At 43.6% G+C, this 26,209-nt stretch overlaps 1 protein-coding gene across 1 annotated transcript in view; it reads right to left on the reverse strand.

Annotated features, from left to right (window-relative positions):
• Positions 1-25,518, reverse strand: part of LOC119962689 (complement C1q tumor necrosis factor-related protein 3-like) — a 36,620-nt gene extending 11,102 nt beyond the window's left edge. The window contains exons 1-5 of the mRNA XM_038790615.1: positions 25,106-25,518; positions 20,982-21,096; positions 16,731-16,885; positions 11,789-11,918; positions 79-178 (exon numbers count right to left, since the gene is read on the reverse strand). Coding sequence (XP_038646543.1) covers positions 79-178; positions 11,789-11,918; positions 16,731-16,885; positions 20,982-21,096; positions 25,106-25,408 — 803 coding nt within the window. The 5' untranslated portion in view covers positions 25,409-25,518. The remainder of the gene's footprint in view (positions 1-78; positions 179-11,788; positions 11,919-16,730; positions 16,886-20,981; positions 21,097-25,105) is intronic.
• Positions 25,519-26,209: the final 691 nt, after the last annotated feature.

Genomic DNA, 26,209 nt, shown 5'->3' on the forward strand with positions numbered 1-26,209 from the left:
ATAGGAAGTCCGCAGACTGCATGGGCCTTTAAAATTAAAGTGCTAAGATTCACTAGATTTTTGAATTTCGGTTCATACCTATACATGCTTATGATTGCATTTCCATTGTGCATTAGGAAGACAGAGGTTTCTTCTACATCTTCATGCTTCATCATGTTGAAAGTAAAGAAGTAAACACCTGTAATAAAATAAAACAAATTAATTTGCACTGTTGATATCCTTGCCAATTATAATTCATTACATTTTATTGGTCATTTCAGAAAGATGCAATTTTAGCAATTAGGATGGAGTCCTCGGTCCTGCCATCTTGAATTGTTTTATCAATGAAATTGCAGAATTTGTGTGGTCTATATAAACTGAATATAAAGGTAAGTCTTACCCTGTTAACTGTAGGGGCATTTTAGCCATGTGGCAAGTGTTAACTATCATCAATTAACTTTTATCTTTAAAATCCTAACAACTGCAAGTGTTCAGTATCATTCCTTCAATTATTATTGTCAGAGATATTAAAAACATCTTTACAAATTCAATTTTTAAATTTCCTTTTCTGTCTCTACTTTCCCTCCATTTCATCTAATTTGTCAATAAAGTCACCCACTTTAATTTACATTGTCTTGTTAGTCCTTGAACTCTTTGTTTCTCAATCCTTCTGTCTAATTGGTTAATGAATATACAGTTGCTTCCTCTGTTCACTGATGTTCCGCATGCTTGTTTTCCCAAACTGTGATGTGATGAGCTTGTATTTTCAGCAAAATCTTTGACATGTAAACATCCTAGGGAAAGCCTTACACATGGCAGGCATCTGGACTTTGAAACCCAACACTGTAACTTTTAGTTCATTATTATGTGCCATTCTTATATTGATCGCTACCTTCAGCATTGCCCTGAATTTATAAAAGAATAGCTCGATACCTTGAATATTTTTATTTAAAATCGAAGGTACTCATATACTTCACAGAAAACAATTTGATGATCGAATGTAGAACTTCCAGTTCATATGCAATTCTTAATAGAGTCTCCTGGTTCTCGTTATAGCAGCAGTTAATCCCGTGAGCATTTTACATATCACAACCTGCAAACATCTGTATGCTTTGGAATATATGTTACAAAGCCGTAATTTAAATGTCATCCTTGTGTGGAAAATTAAAACATGTTAACTTCACAATAATAAATTGAATGCAAATAGGTATTTTTTGCTGTGAGTCATTCCTTCCAATCTTCCTGTTCCTTCGCATGCTCTAATGCCAGCTCGGAACAAATGTTGTACAAAGCTCTTCTGCTAAAAGTCAAGACTGCGTAGTGTTGGAATAATCTCTTAAATCTAAGGCTTACTAAGGAAACCCAACATAGTAAAAAATGTTGTGCCCATATAATCCAAGCAATAATATTAGGAGAATAAAATAAAAATACGGCAGATGCTAGAAATTCAAAATAACAACAGAATGTGCCGAATGTGCAGAATGTGTGTGGAGAGAGAAGCAAAGAAGAGTCTCATTGGACAGGAAACATTAACACTGGGGTGAATTGAACCCGTGCTGTTGGCCTCGCTCTGCATCACAGACCAGCTGACCAGCCAACTGAGCTATCAGGGAGGTTATCAAGAGTGGGCAGAAATGTGGAGTTGAGATTCTAATCGGATGATTTTATTGATACAGAAGTGGCTAGGGCATAGAAGGCACAGAGTAGCAATGGAAGGGTGCTTTTCTGATTAGAGGGCTGTGACTAGTGCTGTTCCGCAGGGATCAGTGCTGGGAACTTTGCTGTTCGTAGTATATATAAATGATTTGGAGGAATATGTAACTGGTCTGATTAGTAAGTTTGCAGACGACACAAAGGTTGGTGGAATTGTGGATAGCGATGAGGACTGTCAGAGGATACAGCAGGATTTAGATCATTTGGAGACTTGAGCGGAGAGATGGCAGATGGAGTTTAATCCGGACAAATGCAAGGTAATGCTCTAATACAGGTAGGGAATATACAGTGAATGGTAGAACCCTCAAGAGTATTGACAGTCCAAGAGACCTAGGTGTACAGGTCCACAGGTCACTGAAAGGGGCAGCACATGTGGAGAAGGTAGTCAAGAAGGCATACGGCATGCTTGCCTTCATTACCCGGGGCATTGAGTATAAGAATTGGCAAGTCATGTTGCAGCTGTCTAGAAACTTAGTTAGGCCACACTTGGAGGATAGTGTTCAATTCTGGTCGCCACACTACCAGAAGGATGTGGAGGCTTTGGAGAGGGTGCAGAAGAGATTTACCAGGATGTTGCCTGGTATGGAGGGCATTAGCTATGAGGAGAGGCTGAATAAACTTGGTTTGTTCTCACTGGAACGAAGGAGGTTGAGGGGCGACCTGATAGAGGTCTACAAAATTATGAGGCGCATCGACAGGGTGGATGGTCAGAGACTTTTTCCCATGGTAGAGGGATCAATTACTGGAGAGCATAGGTTTAAGGTGCGAGGGGCAAGGTTCAGAGGAGATGTACGAGGCAAGTTTTCTACACAGAGGGTAGTGGGTGCCTAGAACTCGCTGCCAGGGGAGGTGGTGGAAGCATAGTGACATTAGTGACGTTAAGGGGCATCTTGACAAATACATGAATAGGATGGGAATAGAGGGATACGGACCCCGGAAGTGTAAAAGATTTTAGTTTAGGCGGGCAGTATGGTCGGCCCAGGCTTGTCGGGCCAAAGGGCCTGTTCCTGTGCTGTACTTTTCTTTGTTCTTTGAACAGCAGAATGGACTCAGGTGGCTGACTCTCAACTAATTCTTACAACTGGCAGCATCTTGGAGAGCAAAGTTTCAGGCTGGTGACTTGCTCAGATTAGTTTGAACGAAGGATCGTTCACCTGAAGTATTGTTTATCTCTCCACAGGTATTGTTAGGCCTGCTGAGTATTTCTGAATACCTTTCATAAAGTCCTTCCTGATGCCACACCTGAACAACAAACTAGCTTTTAAAGCAGAGATAGATAGGTTCTTGATCAATAAGGGGATCAGGGGTAATGAAGATGAGAAAAATATCAGCCATGATTGAATGGCGGCACAGACCCGATGGGCTGAGTGGCCTAATTCTGCTCCTCTGTCTTATGGTTTTATAGAATTCTCCAGTGGGATTCTCCGCTCTGCCGGCAGCACACTCCCGCCTGTGGGTTTCCCAGTGGCATGGATTGCCTACAATGGGAAATCCCATTGGCCAGTGGTGGGATTGGAGAATCCTGCTGTCAGTGACAGCACGCCGCCAAAAAACATGCAACTGGGGAGGGGGAGAATTCATCCCACTGTTTCTCTCGCCACAGATGCTACCAAGTTGCCTCACGTCTAGTTAGTGAGAGGAGGGGGGTGGGGGGGGGGGGCGTCCACTCATATTATCTTAACATTTACATCCATTAAACAAGATAGGTGTGAATCTTGTGATATCACCGGTGCGGGACAGAGAAAATCAAGGAAACATCTGCCCGGCTATTCTAATGAGAATTTCCGCCTATGCTGCAGATCCAGTGCAAGGCTCAAATTCGCCCCCACTCTCTATGAAATGAGAAAATCTTAACCAAAGAAACATCTTCCATCCTGCTCCTTCAATCCCCATCCCAACAAAGACACAGAAAAGCAAATCAAACAGTCTCTCGATCCACATTGCTTCTAATGAAAAGACAGCATTACCTCTGCCTGGTATTGTGCTATCAAAAGATACAGGGGGTTCATAAAAAGGGTATGCATAGATCCATATTTGAGAATTCAATTAAAAAGCAGCAGGGTTCTAAACACAAATAATAGAGGTAGATAAAATCATTAGAGCTCTTGATAATAAAAGCAAAATACTGTGGATGCTGAAGATCTGAAACAAAACCAGGAAATGCTCGATAAACTCAGCAGCTCTGGCAACATCTATGCAGAGGGAAACAGAGTTAACGTTTTGGATTCAGCAGAACATGGAAGCTTTAAGCAAAGAATGGCAATTGGACATCAGTGAATTGCACAGAGCATACAGTTGGATAGATACTCTGGAGTTTAGTTTGATTCATATTTGCATGGAACTATAGAAAATCTTTCAGAAGGTGGAGTGAGGTCTATGAAAGAACAGATTATACACAGGTATGGTAGCCTAAATGGCCCTTTCTCATGTTCATAAATTCTCTCATTTCTTTCCGGTTTCTTTGACACTAAATTCCCTGCTGCTGTACTTTAATAAAATTGTATTTATGGAGTTTGCCAGATTCATGAATTAACTGAAGGTTCTGTGTTATTCTAATCATCTGCTCGCACAAGATTTAGCATCAGTAACTCCTCTCAAATGAATAATTTTTCACTGGTTACAAATTGTAACATAACACACTCCACAGAATGTTAAAAATGTCTTATTAATGAAACCTATCAAGTTAAATGATCTAGATATGAAAATGTCATCGTGCCATTCACAGCTTCAATTAGTATTAAAAAGTATATAATGATAATTTAAGCTGATCTGATTATCATCCGAAAAAACAGCATGGAGTGCTAAAAGTTTCATAACAAAGATCCATACTCTCTTCTGTTTGGAAAGGAAACAAAATAAACCTTTATCGTCTGAATCATTTACGGTTATGTAACACAGCTGCCAGAACAAGTTTTAAGCAAGCTGGTCCCGAGCAACAAAGAATATAGAAGCAAAGTGCCTGTAATAATAAACCTCCAACACTTCCCCAGTCAATGAGGCAAGTAATTATTCAAAATGTCAAACATATTACTCAACCACTTCAGAGCAATTATGAAGTAGAATGGTTCAAGAAAATTTGATCAGAGATCATAGATCATAGAATTTACAGTGCAGAAGGAGGCCACTCGGCCCATCGAGTCTGCACCGGCTCTTAGAAAGAGCACCCCACCCAAGGTCAACACCTCCACCCTATCCCCAGAACCCAGTAACCCCACCCAACACTAAGAGCAATTTTGGACACTAAGGGCAATTTGTCATGGCCAATCCACCTAACCTGCACATCTTTGGACTGTGGGAGGAAACCGGAGCACCCGGAGGAAACCCACGCACACACGGGGAGGATGTGCAGACTCCGCACAGACAGTGACCCAAGCCGGAATCGAACCTGGGACCCTGGAGCTGTGAAGCATTTGTGCTTTCCACAATGTGCTACCGTGCTGCCCAGATAGAAGCTTCTTGTAGTTCCATCAACTTTGTTATCGAGAAAGTGTCAAGATGTTTGGTAGGTGAAGAAATCTTCTAATTTGAAGATGAGGTGTGAAATATTACTGTGTAATTAGTGGAACATGAATGCATGGGGAATAATGTAGATTGTGTGGCAAAAGTAAAGCATAAATATTACTGTTAAATTGCAGGGACATGAAGGAAATTCATATTTGCTGAAGATGGGTGCAAACAAAATTCACAGAGGCACGAACCTTAAGGCACAGGATGCTGTCAGCGGGAGAGTATGCAGGCAAGTTCATTTCACACCCACTGTGCAGCTGGATGAGGATTGCATAGGAAATACAGCACAGAAACAAGCTACTCAACCCATGCTCCACTCGCTTCTCCTCCCATCTAGCCTCATTTAAATCTCCTGTTGTAACCCTCTACACTCTTCTCCCTCACATGCATTTCTAGTTTCCCCTTAATTACTTAATTACATTTGCATTATTTACTTTCACCACTCCCTATGGTAGTGAGTTCCACATTCTTTTTTTTAATAAATTTAGTGTACCCAATCATTTTTCCAATTAAGGGGCAATTGAGCATGGCCAATCCACCTAGCTTGCACGTTTTTTTTGGGTAGTGGGGCCGAAACCCATGCAGACACGGGGAGAATGTGCAAACTCCACACGGACAGTGACCCAGAGCCGGGATCGAACCTGGGACCTCAGCGCCGTGAGGCGGTTGTGCTAACCACTAGGCCACCGTGCTGCCCTGAGTTCCACATTCTTAACATTCTTTGGGTGAAGAGGTTTTTTCTGAATTCACGATTGGATTTCTTGGTGACTATCTTACAATTATATAATAATCTTTATTAGCATCACAAGTAGGCTTACATTAACACTGCAATGAAGTTACTGTGAAAATCCCCTAGTCGCCATATTCCGGTGCCTGTTCGGGTACACTGAGGGACAATTCAAAATGTCCAATTCACCTAACAGCACGTCTTTTGGAACTTGTGGGAGGAAACCGAAGCACCCGGAGGAAACCCACACAGACACGGGGAGAATGTGTAGACTCCACACAGACAGTGACCCAAACCGGGAATCGAACCCAGGTCCCTGGTGCTGTTAAGCAATAGTACTAACCACTGTGCTACCATACTATATTCAAGCTATACTCTACTCCAGGGGTGGGCAAACTTTTCCGTGCAAGGGCCACATTCAGAAATTCACAATTTTAAAGGCCGCATAGTATATTAAGTAAAATAATTAATATTTAAAATAGCCAAAATAAAAGGTTTTTAAAGAAAAAAAAGCAATTAATTTTTATTAATTAATATTTTAAAGTAGAAACTTCACATGAAACACATGTTGTGCCGAGCAATGATCACCCTACTCAAGTCAACGTATCCACCCTATACCAGTAACCCAACAGCCCCCCCATTAACCTTAATTTAAAAAAAAAAAAAAATTTTTATGACTTGATCTTGGTGGGCCGCATAAAGACCTTTGGCGGGCCGCATGCGGCCCGCGGGCCATAGTTTGCCCACCCCTGCTCTACTCTCTATGCCCACTCTCTCAAACATTTCATAATTTTAAAGACCTCAATTAGGTCACTCTGCAGGCTTCTTTTTTCAAAAGTAAAGAGACCCAATCTTTTTATATTATGTATACAAACACATTCTGGTATCATTTGGCAGGCTTCATTGATATGCCACTGTTTGACTTCTTCCCTGCTAAACTCAGAGGAATTAATAGTGGGCATTATCCAAATTGCTTCCCTCATAAAATTGAATTTAACTCCCTAAAACTCTTAGAAGTGTTTGGGAGGAAATGTTTGGAGATTGTATGAATGCACAAACTTAAAAAAAAATTAATTTATGAGGTATGGGCGTCTTGGTGAGGCTAGCATTTATTTCCCACTCCTATTTACCCTTCAGAGGGTGGCGGTGAGATGCCTTCTTCGATCATTGCAATACCTGAAGTATAGGTATACACAATGCTGTTACGGAGCGAATTCAAGGATTTTGACCCAGCAACAGTGAAGGAACAGTGATATATTTCCAAGTCGGGGTGGTCAGTGACTTGGAGGGGAACCTCCAGGTGGTGAGGTTCTCAGGTATCTGCTGTGCTTGCCCTTCTAGATGGTCATGTTGTGAGTTTGGCAGCGACCTGCCTGAGGAACTTTGGTGAGTTCCTGCACTGCACCGTGTCGATGGTACACACTGCTGGCACTGTTTGTCAGTAGTGGAGGGTTTGAATATTTCTGGAAGGGGTAGCAATTAAGCTGTTTTGTTCTGGGTGGTGTCGAGCTTCTTGCATGTTGTTAGAGCTGCACTCATCCAGGCAAGTCCTGACCTGTGCCTTGTAGATGGTTGACAGGCTTTGGGGGGTTCAGGAGGTTGATTACTTGCTGCAGGATTCCTATCTTCTCTGGTAGCCACAGTATTTATATGGCTAGTCCAGTTCAGTTTCTAGTCAATGGTAACCTTCCAGGATGTTGATTATGGGGGATTCAGCGATGGTAATACTATTGAATATAAAGGGTCATAGTTAGACCCTCTCTTGTTGGAGATGGTCATTGCCTGGCACTTGTGCAGCATGAATGTTACTTGCCACTTGTCAGCCCAAACCTAGATATTGTTCAGGTCCTGCTGCATTTGGACATGACCTGCTTCAGTATATGCGGAGTCGTGAATGGTGCTGAACTTTGTGCGGTCATCTGCGAACAACCCCACTTTTGACCTTATGATGGAAGGGAGGTCGTTGATGAAGCAGCTGAAGATGGTTGGGCCGAGGACAATACCCTGAGGAACTTCTGCAGTGATGTCCTGGAGCTGAGATGATTGACCTGCAACCACCACAACCATCTTCTTTTGCATTAGGTAGGACTCCAACCAGCGGAGAATTTACCCCCAATTCCAGTTGACTCCAGTTTTACCAAGGCTCATTGATGCCATACTCAGTCAAATGCTGCCTTGATATCAAGGGCAGTCATTCTCACGAGGAGGCGGTGGTGTAGTGGTATAGTCACTGGACTAGTAATCCAGAGACCCAGAGTACTCTGGGGTTCCAGGTTCAATGCCCGTCACTGCAGATGGTGACATTTGAATTCATTAAAAATCTGGAATTAAAAGTCTAGTGATAACAATGAAACCATTATCGATTGTCATAAAAAACATCTGGTTCACTAATGTCCTTTAGGGAAAGAAATCTGCCATCTTTACCTGGTCTGGCTTACATATGACTCCAGACCTACTGCAATGTGAGCTGAGCCCAAACTAAGGGGGCGATTCTCCGCTCTGCAGACCAAGTGCCCGCGCCGTCGATAACGCTGTCGCGTTTCACGACGGCGCGAACAGGGCCCGGGCACAACCTATTCTGGCCCCCATAGTGGGCCAGCACAGCGATGGACTGGTTCACGGCACATCAGCATCCTTATGCAGTGCCAAATGGGCGCCACGCCAACCCGCATTTGCGCAGTTGGGGCAGCTCAATCCTGCGCATGCGCAGTTGGGCCGCGCCATCCTACGCATGCATGGGAACTTCTTACGCGCTCCAGCCACGACGCAATATGGCGTGGATGTTCAGGGGTTGGCCGCGGCGAAATTTAGGCCCGGGGGGGAGATGCCGGCCCGCTGATTGGTGGATGGTGGATGGATCCCGATCGCGGGCCAGACCCCTTCGGAGCCCCCCCCCCCCGGTGAAGGAGCCCCCCTTCTCCACCCCCCCCCCCCCCCCAACAGGCCTCCCCCCCAAGCGTTCCCGTAGAGTTCACGCCGGCAGCGACCAGGGGTGGACCCTGTAGTGTCGGAGCAGCCACTCGGCCCATCTGGGCTGGAGAATCGGCGCTCGCCGTTTGCGGCGAATCTCCGAGCGGCCTGGCGCAATTCGCACGCTGCTGGTTTCGGGCGGGTGGGAGAATCGCGTGCGGGGGTTGGGGCGACGTAGCGCGATTCACACGGCACCCCGGCGATTCTCCCACCCGGCAGGGGAGGGGAGAATACCACCCTAAGTGCCCATAAGCAGGTTATTGCTGAGTAAGTGCAGCTTGATAGCACTGTTGATAATTCCTTCCATCACTTTGCTGATGATGAGAGTAAACTATTGGGGTGGTAATTGGCCAGGTTGGATTTTTCCTGTTTCTCCTGTATAGGACATGCTTGGGCAATTTTCCACATTGTCGGGAAGATGCCAGTGTTGTATCTGTACTGGAACAGCTTCGCTAGGGGTGCAGCAAGTTAGAATTATTATTGCCGGGATATTGTCAAGGCCCATAACATTTGCAATATCCAGTGCCTTCTGCCATTTCTTGATATCACGTGGAGTGAATGGAATTGGCTGCGACTAACATCTGTGATGCTGGGTACTCTAGAGGAGGCCGAGATGGATCATCCACTCGGCACTTCTGGCTGAAGATTGTTGCCAATGCTTCAGCCTTATCTTTTGCACAGATGTGCTGGGCTCCTCTATCATTGAGAATGGGGATATATATGGAGCTTCCTCCTCCAGTAAGTTGTTTAATTGTCCACCACGGCTGGGTATGGCAGGATTGCAGAGCTTAGATTATCATAGAATTTACAGTGCAGAAGGAGGCCATTCGGCCCATCGAGTCTCCACCGGCTCTTGGAAAGAGCACCCTACCCAAGGTCAACACCTCCACCCTATCCCCATAACCCAGTAACCTCACCCAACACTAAGGGCAATTTTGGACACTAAGGGCAATTTGTCATGGCCAATCCATCTAACCTGCACATCTTTGGACTGTGGGAGGAAACCGTGAGCACAGCTCACGGGGAGGATGTGCAGACTCCGCACAGACAGTGACCCAAGCCTGAATCGAACCTGGGACCCTGGAGCTGTGAAGCAATTGTGCTATCCACAATGCTACCGTGCTGCCCCGTGCTACCGTGATCTGTTGGTTGTGGAATTGCTCATCTCTGTCTATTATTTGCTGCTTATGTTATTTGGCATGCAAGTAGTCGTGTGTAGCACCTTCACCAGGTTGGGTCCTCATTTTTAGGTATGTCAGGAGTTGTTCCTGCACTCTTTGTTGAACCAGGGTTGATCCTCTGCCTTGGTGGTAATGATAGAGTGGGGACTATGCTGGGCCATGAGCTTACAGATTGTGTTTGGATACAATTCTGCTGCTGCTGATGGCCTACAGTGCCTCATAGATGCCCAGTCTTGAATTACCAGATCTGTACGAGGTCTATCTCATTTAGCATGGTGGTAATGCCACACAACATGATGGAGGGTATCCTCAATGTGAAAGCGGGACAAGGACTGTACGGTGATCAATCCCACTGACACTGTCAAGGACAGATGCATCTGCAGCAGGGAGGTTGGTAAGGATGGGGTCAAGTTTGTTTTTCCCTCTTGTTGGTTCCCTCACCACTTGCTGCAGACCCAGTCAACTGCTGTGTCCTTTCGGACCTGACCAACTCAGTCTGTGGTGGCACTACCGAGACACTCGTGCTGATGGACATTGAAATCCCATCCAGAGTACATTCTGTGCCTCTGCCATACTCAGTGCCTCCTCCAAGTGGCGTTCAACATGGAGGAGAACTGATTCATCAGCTGATGGTGGATGGTATTTGGTAATCAACAGGACGTTTCTTTGCCCATGTTTGATCTGAATCCATGAGGCTTCATGGGGTCGAGAGCCAATATTGAGGACCTCCCGGGCAACTCCCTCCCAACTGTATACCGCTGTGCCTGGGTTGTCTGCTGGGTCTGTCCTGCCAGTGAGACAGGACATACCCAGTAATGGTGAAGGTGGTGTCTGGGACTATCTGTAAGGTATGATTCTGTGAGTTTGACTATGTCAGGCTGCTGCTTGACTAGCCTGTGAGACAGCTCTCCCAATTTTGATACAAGCCCCCAGATGTTAGTAAGGAAGACTTTGGAAGGTCAAGAGTTTGATGGAATACTCTCCACTTGCCTGGATGTGTACAGCTCCAAAAACACTCAAGAGCTTTATACCATCCAGGGCAAAGCAGCCCGTTTGATTGGCATCCCATCCACACCTTCAGCATTCACTCCCTCCACCACTGAAGCACAGTGGAAGCAGTGTGCAAATTCTACACGATACACTGCAAGCAATTGACCAAAACTCCTTGGATCTCTACCATCCAGAAGGATAAGGGCAGCAGATGTGTGGGAACACTGTCTCCTGCAAGTCACACTCCAAGCCACTCACCACCCTGATTTGGAACTATAAAGCGACTGCTACTGGTAAAATTTCTGGAACTTTTTTCCTGACAGTATTGGGGTGTACCTGCACCACATGAATGGCAGTGGTTCACCAACACTTTCTCAAGTGTGATTAGAGATGGATAATAAATGCTGGCATAGCCAGCGATGTCTGCATCTCATGAAAGAATAACTAAAAATAAAAGGTAGGCCTTTTAGCCCTTCAATCCTGCTCTGCCATTTAATTAGATTTTGGCTGATCTGTACCACAACTTCATATTTACGCCTTTGCTCTATATTCCTTGAAAGCGTTATCTAACAAATATCTATGAGTCTCAGACCTAAAAGTTTCAATTGTCCTTGCATCTGTGGCCTTTTGAGGGAGATAGTCCTAGATTTCGATTACTCTTTCTCTGAAAAAGTGAAAACACATTACGCACAGGTTTGCAACTGCAACATCATCAACTTACCTGCTAATGGTGCAGTAAATCTTCCAGTCATAACATCAAAATAGCTTCCAACATTGGTCTCCACACTGCTAAAAATAATACCACTGTTCTGGTTTGTGAAATGGGTTGCCATGGACGCCATAAAAGCAACCTATGTTAATTAAAAATAGATTAAACAGAACAATGAAGTAATGCTTGATTTGTGCAAGTTCGTCAATATGATTAAAATTGTTGGCACATTGTGGCTGATGATTTTTAGCAGCCAGGTACTTTCAGATCGGTGATAATCTCAATGCACACACTCTTGGGCAGATGCAAGTCTTTATGCTTGACCTGAAAGGCTTGCTTAGATATTAATGCTAGTTGAGAGCCAAATATGTGACTGGCTGTGCAAAATCAAAGAGATTAAGTGTTTATTTCAGAAAGATTCCAGCTTGGCAAATACTCTATTTGGATTTTTTTTAGGTTTTGCACTGGATTATTCATTCGTATGCTGTAACTCATGTGATGGTCAAAAAATATACACACGAACATACAAAAGGAGTAGGCCACTTAGCCCCTCAAACCTGTTCCGCTATTCAATGATATCACAGCTGATCTGATTGGAACATCAACCCCACATTCTCGACTACCCCTATAACTTTTCACCCCTTTCTTCATCAAGAATCTATCGACTTCGACCTTAAAAATATTCAAAGACTCTGCTCCCACTGCCTTTTGAAGAAGAGAGTTGCAAAGATTCGCAACCCTCAGAGGAAAAAAATGATCCTCATCTCTGTCCTAAATTGGGGGAATCCATAGCCCGATGCCGAAATCGTGATCGCCGATCAGGTGGAGAATGGATTCTGATGCTGGAATCGGGGCCGGCAGCAGTTTGCGCTGGTTCGCCATGCTCTGCCCCCTCCAAAACATTGTCACCGTGACGCAGTCGCAAGGCCTTTGGCGCATCATCGGCCAGCCCATCCGCGATGCTCCTCCCTCGATGGGCCGAGTTGCCGACTGCGTGGGACACGTGTGGTCTCAGCATTCGGAACCCTGTATGCTGACTGCTGACAGTGTCCAGCACCATCACACTCGGCTGGGAGCCATGCCGCTGGCTGGGGTCAGCTTCTGTTAGGTTGGGGAGACTAGTGGGGGGTGGCCAGTGGGTGGGCTGTGGGGTCGCGCTTGGCAGGTTGGGTTCGCGCACGGCCAGTGCCATGTTGTATGGCGAGACCGGTGCAGGTCGTCAACCATGCACATGCGCGGCCCCGGTCCCAGCATTCTCCGGCCATTTGCGGCGTGATCCGCAGAGTTTCCCTCGGCGCCGGTGCTAGCCCATCACCGGTAGCAGAATCGGTGAGGGGTCGGCGCTGATTTTCCTGTCGTGAAACCCCCGCGGCTTCTCCGTTCGGGCCGGCACTTAGCCGCAGAAATGGAGAACACAGCCCCTTATTTTTAAGCAGTGACTGTTAGTTCCACATTCTCCCACAGGAGGAAACACCCTCTCCACATTCACCCTGTCAGCAACTTTCATAACCCCATCTTTGGCCCCTTCATCCAAGTCAATTATACAAATTGTAAAAAGTTGAGGCCCCAGAACTGATCCCTATGGCACACCATGGGCAAGATTCTCTGGCCTCCCCAGGATTCTCTGGCCAAGATTTCTCGGTGGCGGGAGACAGCCCTCTATTGGTCGGTGGAAGGAATTTCTGTTCCTACTGCTGTCAAGAGGATTTCTTACTGAATCCACCCCATCCCGCTGGGAGATCACGCGGCATGAACAGCCAGAAGGTACGGGCCAATGTTTTAGCCATTCTTTGCTTTTTTTAAATATTCTGTCCAACCTTCTGACCTGTCACCTATCTTTGCAAAATTATATGCTTTGTGATACTGTCATAAATTTTTTTAGTTTCCCATGGATGGTGGGTCCTCCTGTTGGAATTTTTCTTTCTCATTCGACTTATCTATTCTGTGTATTCTGAAATATTCCTTTAAATGCCTGTTACTCCATCTCAATTGACCTATTCCTTAGTTTAATTTGCCAGTTCATTTAAGCAAGCGTTGTGTTCATTCCCTCAGTATTTAAGTTTAAAATACTAGCCTTGGACCACTCTTCTCTCCCTCAAATTGAATGTAAAATTCAATCTTATTATGATCACTGCTACCTAGGGGCACCTTCAGTATGAAGTCTTTAATTAATCCCATCTCATTGCACAATACCAGGTCCAGTATAGCCTTCTCTCTGGCTGGTGCCAGAATGTGCCCCAGAGAATACCAGGTCGAGCCAGCTAATGACATGCAATCGCTGTTTACTTTATGTGCATTCCGGGCCGCATTGACGTCGCTGTTGAGGTGATGGAGAATAGAGATTTGCCGTCAAATCGGCACCCGCCGTGCTTTTTAGCATCGGAACCAATCAAGTTTGCGGCGTCGGCCAAAGGAGAATTCCGTCCCCTATCTACATCCACCCTGTCAGGTCCTGTAAGAATTTTGTACATTTCAATGCGATCAACCTTAATTTTTCATAACTCTACAGAATACAGGCCCTGCAGTTTATTCAATCCCTCCTCATTAAACAATCCATCATCCCAGGGGTTAGACTGGTGAGCCTCCATTACACTCCCTCCATGGCAAGTACATCTTTCCTTTGGTAAAGGGAGCAAAACACAATACTCCAGGTAAAGTCTCCACAAAGTTGTATGCAATTTCTGCTTTTGATCTATATTCTTTAGCGAATTCCTAAAATTAGGTCCAATACAGATCCTGGGAAGCATCCTGTTATAATCCCCATGAGGATCATGGGGAACCAATCATTGATCTCCTTTTGGGACACATATTCCATATAAACTACCTAGGTGGGGGTCAGAGGCCAACCAGCTGGGGCTCGTTAAGGCAGGGGAGGAAAATAGGCCCAGTTCATGGCCGATAAAAGCAGGCCCAACTCAGCCTGATCAGCTTTATCCTCCCAGCAAAGTCTGCACTGGGAGCGAGATGTTGTATTAAGTATGTATTGTAAATAAATTCACCTTTGTTCACGACAGCTTGTTTATGAGCTATTATACGTCCCTTTTTACAATCCCCCAATCAGTGTAGATTTCCTTTACCACTACCCTTCTCTTCCCCAACTAATTAGCAGCCCATATCCCAAATCTACCTCTCATTTCATGTGCTGTATCGTTTACAAGTAATCCCTTTGTGGAACTTTATCAAATGCCTTTTGGAATTCTATATGGAAAACATCCATAAACATTCCTCTGCCCACTTTGTTAATGATCTCCTCAAAAGGATCTGCAAGATTAATCAGAAATGATCTACTTTCACAAATCCAAATAGACTCTCTTCATTCAACTCATACTTTCTTCAAATGCCCAGTCAGTCCAGCCACCCTTTCAATTCAAAAAAGCCTTCACCGTACCTTCCGCTTTGATTCTCCTTCATTAACCTACTTCTCCTTTAACGACTGCTCAGTTATTTTTGCTTTTGCGGGCCAACTTCCATTTACGTAGTAAGATTTAAATAGTAGCACCACAGGAATGTTATTCAACAAAGTTTTTAAATGAGGCACATAACAGATATTAGGGCAGATGATGAACAGCTTGGTCAAAGAGGTAGGTTTTAAGGAGCATATTATAGGAATAATAATAATCTTTGTTAATGTCATAAGTCGGCTTACATTAACACTGCAATGAAATTACTGTGAAAATCCCCTAGTCGCCACACTCCGGCGCCTGTTCGGGTACACTGAGGGAGGATTCAGAATGTCCAATTTACCTAACAAGCATGTCTTTCGGGGCAGACTCAGTGCAGACAGTGATCCAAATGAGTGTTAGAGAGGAGAGGTTTGTGGAGGAAAAACAAAATCGAGGACCAGAGCAGCTGAAGGCACAGCCACAAATGGACTGCGAAAAGGCATATTGTATTAATGGTGCCCTGAAAATATAAGTTATTGTTTGCAATAAAATTTCTCTTCTGGTGGTTACTGTTACAAGACAACCTGTATTAAGGATATTACTGTAATGTGTCATGCACAAGAAGAATTCTTCTATCTTTGCAAAACAATATTAATTCAGTCAGGCTAATAAGCAACTTCATACTTTTATGTCTCAATGAGAAAACTATTCATTGTAACCATTGAGCAATAACAGAAAACACATATATTGCACAAAATTTCAAAAGTACCCTGGATTTATATTGTTCTATTGCTTGTATTCCATTAAAAGAAAAATCAGGAATCAAATTCCTAACAAGGAAGTGGTGGCACGGCAGTAGAGGTGTACTAACAAAGATTGCTCATAACTGACATAAAAATGCCCAGTCTCAGTGTAAGATAAATTTGGAACCAATTAGAAAAATGGCCTGCGTATTGAGCTTGAAGGTAAAATAATAACAATTGCAAGATGCAAAATGTTGTCACAAATTAGCACTGCTAATTCATAATGTCTGCTAATTGCATGGTGACATGGTAATATAAACCACCCTCTTGAGAAATAAGATAGAACATATCTGTCATTGTTTTACTCCAACATTTTGTTTTATTTTCTTTGTGGGATGTTGGCATTGCTGGCAATACGAATATTTATTGCCCATCCCTTACTCCCCCTTAACTGAGTAGCTTGGGAGGCCATTTCAGAGAGCAGGGAAGACTCAATGATATTGCTGTGGATCTGGAGCTGTGTTTCGTCAGGCCAGGTAGGGTTGGCAGATTTCCTTCCCCATCAGGAAGGTGAACCAGATGGACGTTTACAATAATCGATGATCACAATCACCGAGGCCTGCTTTCAATTTCAGATTTTACTAATAAAAGTCTACCATCTTCTGGGGTGGGTTTTGAACCATTGTTACTAAAGCATTAGCCTGGGCCTCTGGATTCCTAGCCCAGAGCCATTACCACTCCACCACCATATTGACTAGCTATTGTCCAATAATTTTACACAATACCGTCCTGCAAAATGTATTGTGAACAGAATAGTTACATTCTTACTTTGAGTTCTGATGGGATCCCGGCTTGTCCCTTCTCTCCCTTAATGCCTTGAATTCCACGTTCTCCTCGGGGTCCAAAATCCCCTTTGAGGCCTTGATCACCCTTCTCTCCTTCATGTCCTGGGAGTCCATTATTTCCATTATTTCCATGGTTTCCTATTAAATTACAGATAGTCATACTCTAGGAGTCAAATGGTATTTGATTGCCAGCTGCTGTATTCTGCCAATAGCTTCTTGAACAATTATGCCTCAATGCTAAAAATAAACTAAACTAAATCTAAGTTCTCCAGTGGTTCACGTGATAATTGCACAGGTAGTGAGTGTACTGTGGGTGGGTTTTTCCAGTCATCCACGGCGTGTTTTCTAGTGGCGTTGATGGCCTGTCATTGGCCGCTGGCGAGGTTTGTGGTCCGGTCGATGACTACAGCGTTTTGCGCGGCTCGCCCGTCCCACCGTCGGGGAACTCGCTGTAGGGGGTTGCCTTCAGCGAGACGGGAAGATACAGCTCGCAGAAAGAACCAGAAAATCACAACCTCCAGAGTCCATTATAAAAGATTTTATAGCAGAGGACTTGGAAACCAGTGGTTGGGCCAGTCAGCATGAATTTTTGAAAGGGAAATCATGCTTGACAAATCTACATCCTCTTTGAGGATGTAACTACTAGGATGGATGAGGGGGAGCCAATGGATATGGTTTATTTGGACTTTCAGAAGGCTTTCCACAAAGTTCCACATGAGAGATTAGTGAGTCAAATTAACGTGCATGGGTTAGGGATAATGTGTTGAGATGGAAAGGAAACTGGTTGGCAGACAGGAAACAAAGTATAGGAATAAGTTGGCGCTAGGACCACAGCTCTTCACAATACATATTAATGATTTAGATGAGGGAACTGAATGTAATATCTCCAAATTTGCAGATAACACAAAGCTGGGTGGGAGGGTGAGCTGTGATCTGGATGTAGAGATGCTTCTGTCTGATGTGGACAAGCAAATGAATGGCAGATGCAGTATTATGTGGATAAATGTGAGGTTATCCACTTTGGTAGCGAAAACAGGAGTCTGCACAGACCCTTCGAAAGAGCACTTTACCTAGGCAACTCCCCTCACCCCCATCCAGGTAACCATGTGCATTATTCATGGCCAGTCAACCTAACCTGCACATTTTTGGACTGTGGGAGGAAACCAGAGCACCCAAAGGAAACCCATGCAGACAAAGGCAGAACATATTAACTCCATACAGTCACCCAAGGCCGGAATTGAACCCGGCTCCCTGGTGCTGTGAGGCAGCAATACTAACCACTGTGCTACCATGCTGTTCTTGCTATGGAGGGAGTGCAAAAAGGTTTTTTTACCAGACTGATTCCTGGGATAGCAGGACTGACATTTGAGGAGAGATTGAATCAGTTAGGATTGCATTCACTGGAGTTTAGAAGAATGAGGGGGGAAACGCATAGAAACCTATAAAACTCTAGTTGATAGGGTAGATGCAGAAAGGATGGTCCTGATGGAGGAGAAGCCCAAAAACAGGGATCACAGTATAAGGATACGGAGTAACCATTTATTCACCCAGAGAGTAGTGAGCCTCTGGAATTCATTACTACAGAAAGCAGTTGAGGCCAAAACATTGGATGTTTTCAAGACAACGTTAGATCTCACTCTAGGGCTAAAGGGCTCAAAGGATATGGGGGCAAAGCAGCAATAGGTTATTGAGTTGAATGATCTGCCAAAAATGTGAAGGTTTGGTGAATTGGTCATGCTAAATTGTCCCTTAGTGTCAAAAACCTTAAGGTGGGGTTACGGGCTAGAGTGGGGGCAAGGGCCCAGGTAGGGTGCTCCTTCGGAGGATTGGTGCAATCTTGATGGGCCGAATGGGCTTCTTCTGCACTGTATGGATTTTATGAATGGCGGTGCAGGCTCTAAGGGCTGAATGGCCTCCCCTGCTCCTATTTTCCATGTTTCTAGGTTTGTGTGTGTTTTGCTTCAACTGCAACAAGTCATAGATAGGCTACCAGAAGGGCAGCACGGTAGCACAATTGAATAGCACTGTGGCTTCACAGCAGCAGGGTTTCAGGTTCGATTCCCCGCTGGATCACTGTGCGGAGTCTGCGCATTCCCCCTGTGTCTGCATGGGATTCCTCCGGGTACTTTGATTTCTTCCAACAGTCCAAAGATGTGCAGGTTAGGTGGATTGGCCGAAATAAAATGCCCTTAGTGAATTAAAAAATTTAGGAGGGTTTATTGGGTTACGGGGATAGGGTGGAAGTGTGGACTTAAGTGGGCCAGTGCAGACTTGATAGGCAGAATGGCTTCCTTCTGCACTGTATGTTCTATTTTCAAAGAATGGACATAGAAATAAAAGAGGGAATTTGATACACAGAAGTGTGAGGTGTTGCATTTTGGCAGAAGGGTTAGGGAGAGGCAATATTAAATTAATAGAAGTATTCTGAAGAGTGTGCAGAGATGGGGATCTCAGGGTACATGTACATAGATCTTTAAGGTGGCAAGAGCCATGGAGAGATTTGTTAATAAATCATGTGGGATCTTGTGCACCATAACTAGAGGCATTGAGTAGAAGTGCAGGAAGTCATGCTGAGCCACTATAAAGTTCTGGTGAAGCCATAACTCGGGCGTTGTATCCAGTTCTAATTGCACTTCAGGAAGGACGTGAGTGTCCTTGACATTGTTCAGTGAAGAATTCCCAGAATGGTTTCATGAACAAAATAGTTTAGTCACTAAGTGTGCTTGGAAAATAAGGGATTCTCTTTTGAGCAAAGGAGACTGAGTGGTGAGTTAATAGAGGTGTGTAAGATTATAACAAGTTTGGATAAGGTAGGCAAAGAAAACTGTTCCTGTTAGCTATTGGGCAAGGACTAAGGGTCACTGATTTAAGGGCGAGAGATGCGGAAGGGAATGTGAGGAAGAGCTATTTTATACAATGAGTGAAAATGACCTGGACCTCTGATCCAGCCAAAGTCAACCCCTCGCGGCAGGTTCCTAAACATTCCGTAGACATTGGTGGAACCAGAAATCCTGCTGGTGGCCAATGACTCACCAGATGAAAACCTGCCACAGTGGGGAGGGGGGGTGGGGGTTATCATTTTTTACTCATCCGTGGGATGCTAGCAAGGCCATCATTAGTTACCCATCCTAAGTGCCTTGCTAGCCAATTTCAGGGGGAAGCTAAGAGTCAAGATCCAGAATCCTATTTCGGCCAGACCAGGTCAGGTCAGCAGTTTGCAATAATAATAATGATAATCTTTATTATTGTCACAAGTAGGTTTACATTAACACTGCAATGAAGTTACTGTGAAAATCCCCTAGTCGCCACATTCGGCGCCTGTTCAGGTACACAGAGGGAAAATTCAGAATGTGCAAATTACCTAACAGCACGTCTTTCGGGACTTGTGGGAGTAAAGCGGAGCACCCGGAGGAAACCCATGCAGATACTGGTAGAATGTACAGACTCTGCACAGACCCTAGCTGGGAATCGAACCTGGGACCTTGGCGTGGTGAGGCAACAGTGCTATCCACTGTGCTACCGTGCCGCCCAACATTTAGAGAACCAGACAGGTTTTACAGCAACAATGATAGTTTCATGATCAGTAATTATTACTGAGAAGACTTTTAGATTACAGATTTATTAATTGAATTTAAATTCCACCTGTTGTAACAGGATTTGAACCCATGTCCTCAGAGCATTAGCCTGGACGTTTGGATTGCCAGTCCAGTGATATGACCAGTACACTACCATCTCCCACCATCCCCTTCTACAAGAAAGCTTGTTGACTTGCTGCAATTCATCTTGTAGATGGCACACACTGCTGTCATTGGGCACCAGTGATGGAGGGAGCAAATGCTTAAGGTGATCGTTGAGTTGTGGGCTGTTTTGTCCCAGATGGTGTCAAGCTTCTTGAGTATTTTTGGAGCTACACTCATCTAGACATGCGGCGGGTATTCCATCAGAATCCTGACTTTATGTGGAAATTTGGAAGGCTTCTTCCTCTGCAATTAAGCAAACCTTAGCTTCTCCCATAAGGGGGTAAATACATGTGAGGGTCTTAATTCCCTGCAGGGGAATAGCCCGATGAGACTCACTGTGTAAATTCACATGAAGAATACTCATTTGAGTGAGATACGGGAGGGCTTACTGGTCATTGTGAAGGTTGGCCTCCAATCATTAACTGCAGGAATAAAGAACAAGTTAAAATTGGAGAAGAAAAATGAAACATTGAAAAGCACAAGTAATAACTCACCCGGAATGCCAGCTTGGCCAGGAGGACCAGGCCATCCACGGGGACCAGGCTCTGCTCGGTGACAACAGTGGCTACACTCGAAATGAGCAGGTCTATCCACAACATCATGTTGTTCCTCAAAATAGAAAATTAATTATTAATTTACAAGTATAATTTAACAAAAATCTAAACTAGCAAGCTAATAAAAATCACTCAACGCAACTGATATGATTTTAGGAGAACAAATTTTTTTTTTTTTTTACAAATTTTGTGGTAGTTCCTTGAACAACGAAATTGAGTATATATAATGGCTACTGTTATATTTAGATAAATCAAGTATGTCAATATCGTATCATAATTGATAAAAATAATAAAGGCAGTTTTTGAAATTATGATTAAAAAACAGCATGTCAATGGTGCATTTTTATATCAAAGTGAAAATCAGTCAGAAAACTAATGGTAAGGAACAGATACTCCATGAGAAGCAGGTTGTCACAAGTTTTCAGATGATTTGCATTCCTCCTGAATTAGCTTCACAAGAATGGAATCCAACACTTGACTTGCACAGGAGCTTCATGAAGTTGCTGCATTTGCACATTAATTGTCCATTAAACACAGTACAGAACAACATGTAAGTACCCTTTAAGTAATGTGAAATGTTTGATGACTAGCAATCATCCTCTTAAAAATGGAGTCTTATCCCTTCAAGTTGAGAATTGTTGCTGGAGATTTCAAAAACTTAAATTATACATTTTTGTTTTTTCTTCTTTAACTCTATTTTTCTGTCTCATAATCTTATCTTTCTTTCCCCCGCTTTGGATAGAAGTTGATCCTTCCTGGTGGGGAGGATAGACGTGGGGGGGCATTTAATCAGGCCGAAGGATGTGAGAAGGGACCTGCTCTGCTCAGTTGGGTCCAGGGCTGGAAGGCTCATCCACAGACTTCCCCCTTGGGCAATAATTAAAGCCACTAATGCCACTTAGTCCTCATCCTGCCATCATTTGTATTCAACCAGCAGCGAGGTGGATAGTTGCCACACAGGGAGCATGAAAACCAAACCTGTGTGATGGGCCTCTGGAAGGGGGCTCCCTTGTTCCTGATAAAGGCTGGCATATGCTGAGGGATGCACTTCTGACCTCCTTCCAGCCCGGTGGGTAGGCTGTGGTATTATCACTGGACTAGTAATCCAGACACCCAGTGTAATGACTTGGAGAACCGGGTTTGAATCCCACAATGGCAGATGGTGAAATTTGAATTCAATAAAAATCTGGAATTAAAAGTCTAATGATGACCATGAAATCATTTGGGAAGGAAATCTGCCATCCTTACCTGGTCTGGCCTACCTGTGACTCCAGACTCACAGCAATGTGGTTGATTCTTAAAAAATGCCATTCAATTTGAGGGATGCACAACAAATGCTGGCCTTGCCTGTCATGCCCACATCTCATGAAAGAATAAATAAAAAAGGAACACCCATCCCATCCTCTCTCAACAGTGGCCTGTGACTTTAGTCAATTCCAGGGTACTACTCCTGGTGGTGCTGACAATTAATGAAGAGCTGCTGGGATTTCATTAACTGGCAGCTCTTGAAAGAGGTAGGATTAGGGCCCTAAATTCTGCTTTAGGCCTGATGCTGGCCAATTAAGTACCTTATGGGCACTGAATTCCAGCAGATCCTTCCCTGGTGAAGGTGATGTAATCAAACAAAATCCCATCACCAACAATAAATTTCATCCCTTATTTCTCTGCAAATGCCTCAGCTGGCATTGAATTTACTCATTCTAACTGAACCCACTTCTCAGTCCTCATTCTGTTTATTTCTCAACCCTTTAATCCCATTGATTAATGTGATATTTTGTTGGCTCTGCTTGTCACCAATGTCCCAGATGTCCCATTGTCCTCACTGTACATCAACTTGTGCTCCCAGCAACTGACAGGGCAAAAAGAATAAACGTCCCATAGGGAGTGTTGTTCACCAAATCCTGGACTGTTAAATGTACAGATTGTGAGAAACTTCATTGTAAGGCATGCACATTCTCCCCGTGTCTGCATGGGTTTCCTCCGGGTGCTCCAGTTTACTCCCACAGTCCAAAGATGTGCAGGTTAGGTGGGTTGGCATGCTAAATTGCTCTTAGTGTCCAAAGAGGTTGGGTGGGGTTGCTGAGTTGCAGCGGTGGGGTGGAGGTGGGGTGCTCTTTCCGGGGGCCGTTGCGGACTTAAAGGGCCGGGTGGCCTCCTTCTGCACTGTAGACTCTATGATTCTATGAAATGGATGATCAGCAGTTAAAATTCCTTTGCCACAAACTCCGTGGGTTTTACAATGGCATCTGACTCAAGGTGTGTTAGTGCGCAGTGAGGATTGGGTCTGTACTTTACATTTTGACATATTTGTAATTGATTCTCTGGGTTAAATTTTCCATCCCTCCATGCTCGCTGGATCTTTCAGTCCTGCTCATGGAGACCCTCCCCCCCTCCCACCGTAGCGGGTTACCTAGTGGCACGGCTGACCAACAACGCAAAGTGCCAATGGCATCAGCACGACCGAGAGATCCCTCTGCCAGTCAATGCTGTGCCGCCTCCACCACCCAAAAAAATCCTGCCCTCATTTTTTTCTCTTATACTCTGTATTCGGGAAACCCTGTGGACAAAATTTTCCCATGCTTTGGCAGAGTGGAGCAGCAAACCACCGTCCCCAAAAACACTGTATTGTTTGGCTCACAGCTGAAAAAATAATAAAGGGGCAGGTCCCACGGCATCATGTTGGCATGGTGGGCTTTGGTTCAGCGCCCCCCCCCCCCCCCCCCCCCCCACCCCTCCGTCAGCAATTTAGGTTTTAAAAGATTGGGGTGCCCCTTTTAAAGGGAGCCCTGATGCAAAAAAAGAACCCCTCCCCCGAACTTAGTTTCAAATTGGGTTAATTTTAGCTTTTCTGTTTACTCTCACAGCGGTGTTAGTATATGAAATACATTGCCGTATGTAACTTTTGAAGTCAAATGAATCACAAATTCCGCAAGGGAATTATATAAAATTTCAAGAAGATAAATATTAAAGTGAATGAGGAAAATCAGGGGCGTTGCATTGAAGAAGACAGCACTGACATAGAACAAGCTACTCCAGTGCTAAAATTCTTATGACAGACTGCTGGAGGTGTCAGTTTTGTTCATGTTATTTGCTCTATTTTTGACAAGTTTGAGTTACACCAACAGTTACATTTTTTTTGTTTTGATGGTTCAGGTTTGAAATCAGTGTTTTTAGAAATTCATATTACTTGATTGGCTATAATGCTGCATTTACTGAGAAAGATTGTGTATGAAAATTTGACAGTTTCAATGAAATTCAAAAAATATGCTCTGCTTTGACTGAGTTACATATTGAATTTGTGTGATCAAGAATATTTCAGTCACGGCTCAATGCACATTTTTGTGAGGCAGATCACTGCTGTATAATCATGGAGAAAAGTTGTCAAGTTGTGATTCATGAAATTATGCGGTGCAGAATTTAAGCAATGGCATACCAGAAACAATTTGGAATCTATATTTCTCCAAATTTTATATTTTCGAAATACTTGATACTGCCCTACCCTACCACTCTTAAACCTTTCCAAACTTGTCTGATAATAGATAATCATAACTAATTCATACATCAAAATGGTAAATCTTCGACAGGTAACATAGCCAATCAGTGTTATGACAAATTTAAAGTTATAATTAATTATCATGCATGGTCTTAAATTCAATATGTGGGGGAAAGAAAAAAAAATTCATTTATACATTTCAAATGCCACATTATTTAGGAAATAGGAAAGAATGTGTTTTAAATTGCTCCTCTTTTGAATGGGTTAATTATAAAATCTTTTTTTATTCAATCCGGGAAGTAGTCACTCCTGTTTCAACAGTTGGTTTTGTTTAATTTTACGACAAACGCACAAATTCAGGAGTAACCCCATAATAAACATACAAAGATGTCTCTCTTTTTTCCCCAGCAACAAATAAGAAATATTTGAATTTTGAGCTAGAGAAATGCATTGACTTAAAATCGACTAAACTTTGTTGTCCCAAAATTCAACTTGTCCCAGTTTAAGCCAGATGAAGCCAAATTGCCTCGGGACTCTTACCGTCTTTGTGTATAAAATCAATTCGGAGTACCTGGATGCTATTAGGAGTTGGCTGTTCTATCACCTTAGTTTCAAATTTGTTTCTTTTCGGCTTTTTTTGTACTTTTCCTGTCTTGTCAGCTGCAGTCGGTCTGGAGTTTACCCCACCTGTAAGGTTTACAGCTTCAGCCTGTTCGCTCTTTAAATACCTGGAAGTTTCCTGGTTTTCAGCTACTTTTGTCAAGTTTGCAATATCTTTCAGGCTCACCTCCGAGTATTCTTCCAGACATAGGCAAAAGGGTAGAAAGAGGAAAATGAGCAGGCACCAGCATTCACAAGTCTTCAGTGCCATCATAGCCTTTGGGATGAGGCCAGCAGTAAGATGTTAGTCTTATCCTTCAGTCACATGCAATCCCTCTGAAGTCTGCACCGATCGTACAATTATATAGTGCGAGTAGGCTCCTGGTACAGGAAACTGTGGAACAGCCCAGTGATATATAATCTCTCAGCTGTGCTCAGTTGAACCTATCGAAAAAAAATGGTTCATGTTACTTAAATGAGGTGTGACCTATTCATTAGTTAACCACAGTCACACACAAGAGGTGAATTTGCATGGATTAATTTTGATAGCTCCCTTGTTTCCTGCATTTTGGTTTCAGTTATCCATTTAACATTCGGAATAGGTCTGTTTTTGTTCAAGTGTGAAAAACTTCGTTGAAAGTGAGAATTTGTGACTAATGCAGAACTTTCCTAACTGGAACCTTGTGGTAATCTCATTATATGGCTATTTCTAACTGGATAAATGCATGGCTTGTTTTTTTAAATAAAAGACCTGACATTTGGAGCTTTGTTAACCTGACCAGCTATTAAATATGTTGCACAAAATTTATTTCAAAGGAAACGAATAAAGCTTGAAATAACTTGCACAAAATTCAATTGATTTCTTGTGATCCAGTTAGATTTTCTTACAATTTGTTTTATGTAACTGTGCTTTCATTTCTGTCAATGTGATTAATGGTACTGCCCCAAGAATGATGTTGTTGAACATTGAGACTTATGCCAATGAGTGACTCATTACAAAACCAGACATTATGCGATGTATAAAAATACATAGATTTTTAGATTACGATGTGAATTTCCCAAGTGTCTTAAGAAC

Source organism: Scyliorhinus canicula, chromosome 3 (genome assembly GCF_902713615.1).
Source record: "Scyliorhinus canicula chromosome 3, sScyCan1.1, whole genome shotgun sequence".
NCBI lineage: Eukaryota > Metazoa > Chordata > Chondrichthyes > Carcharhiniformes > Scyliorhinidae > Scyliorhinus > Scyliorhinus canicula.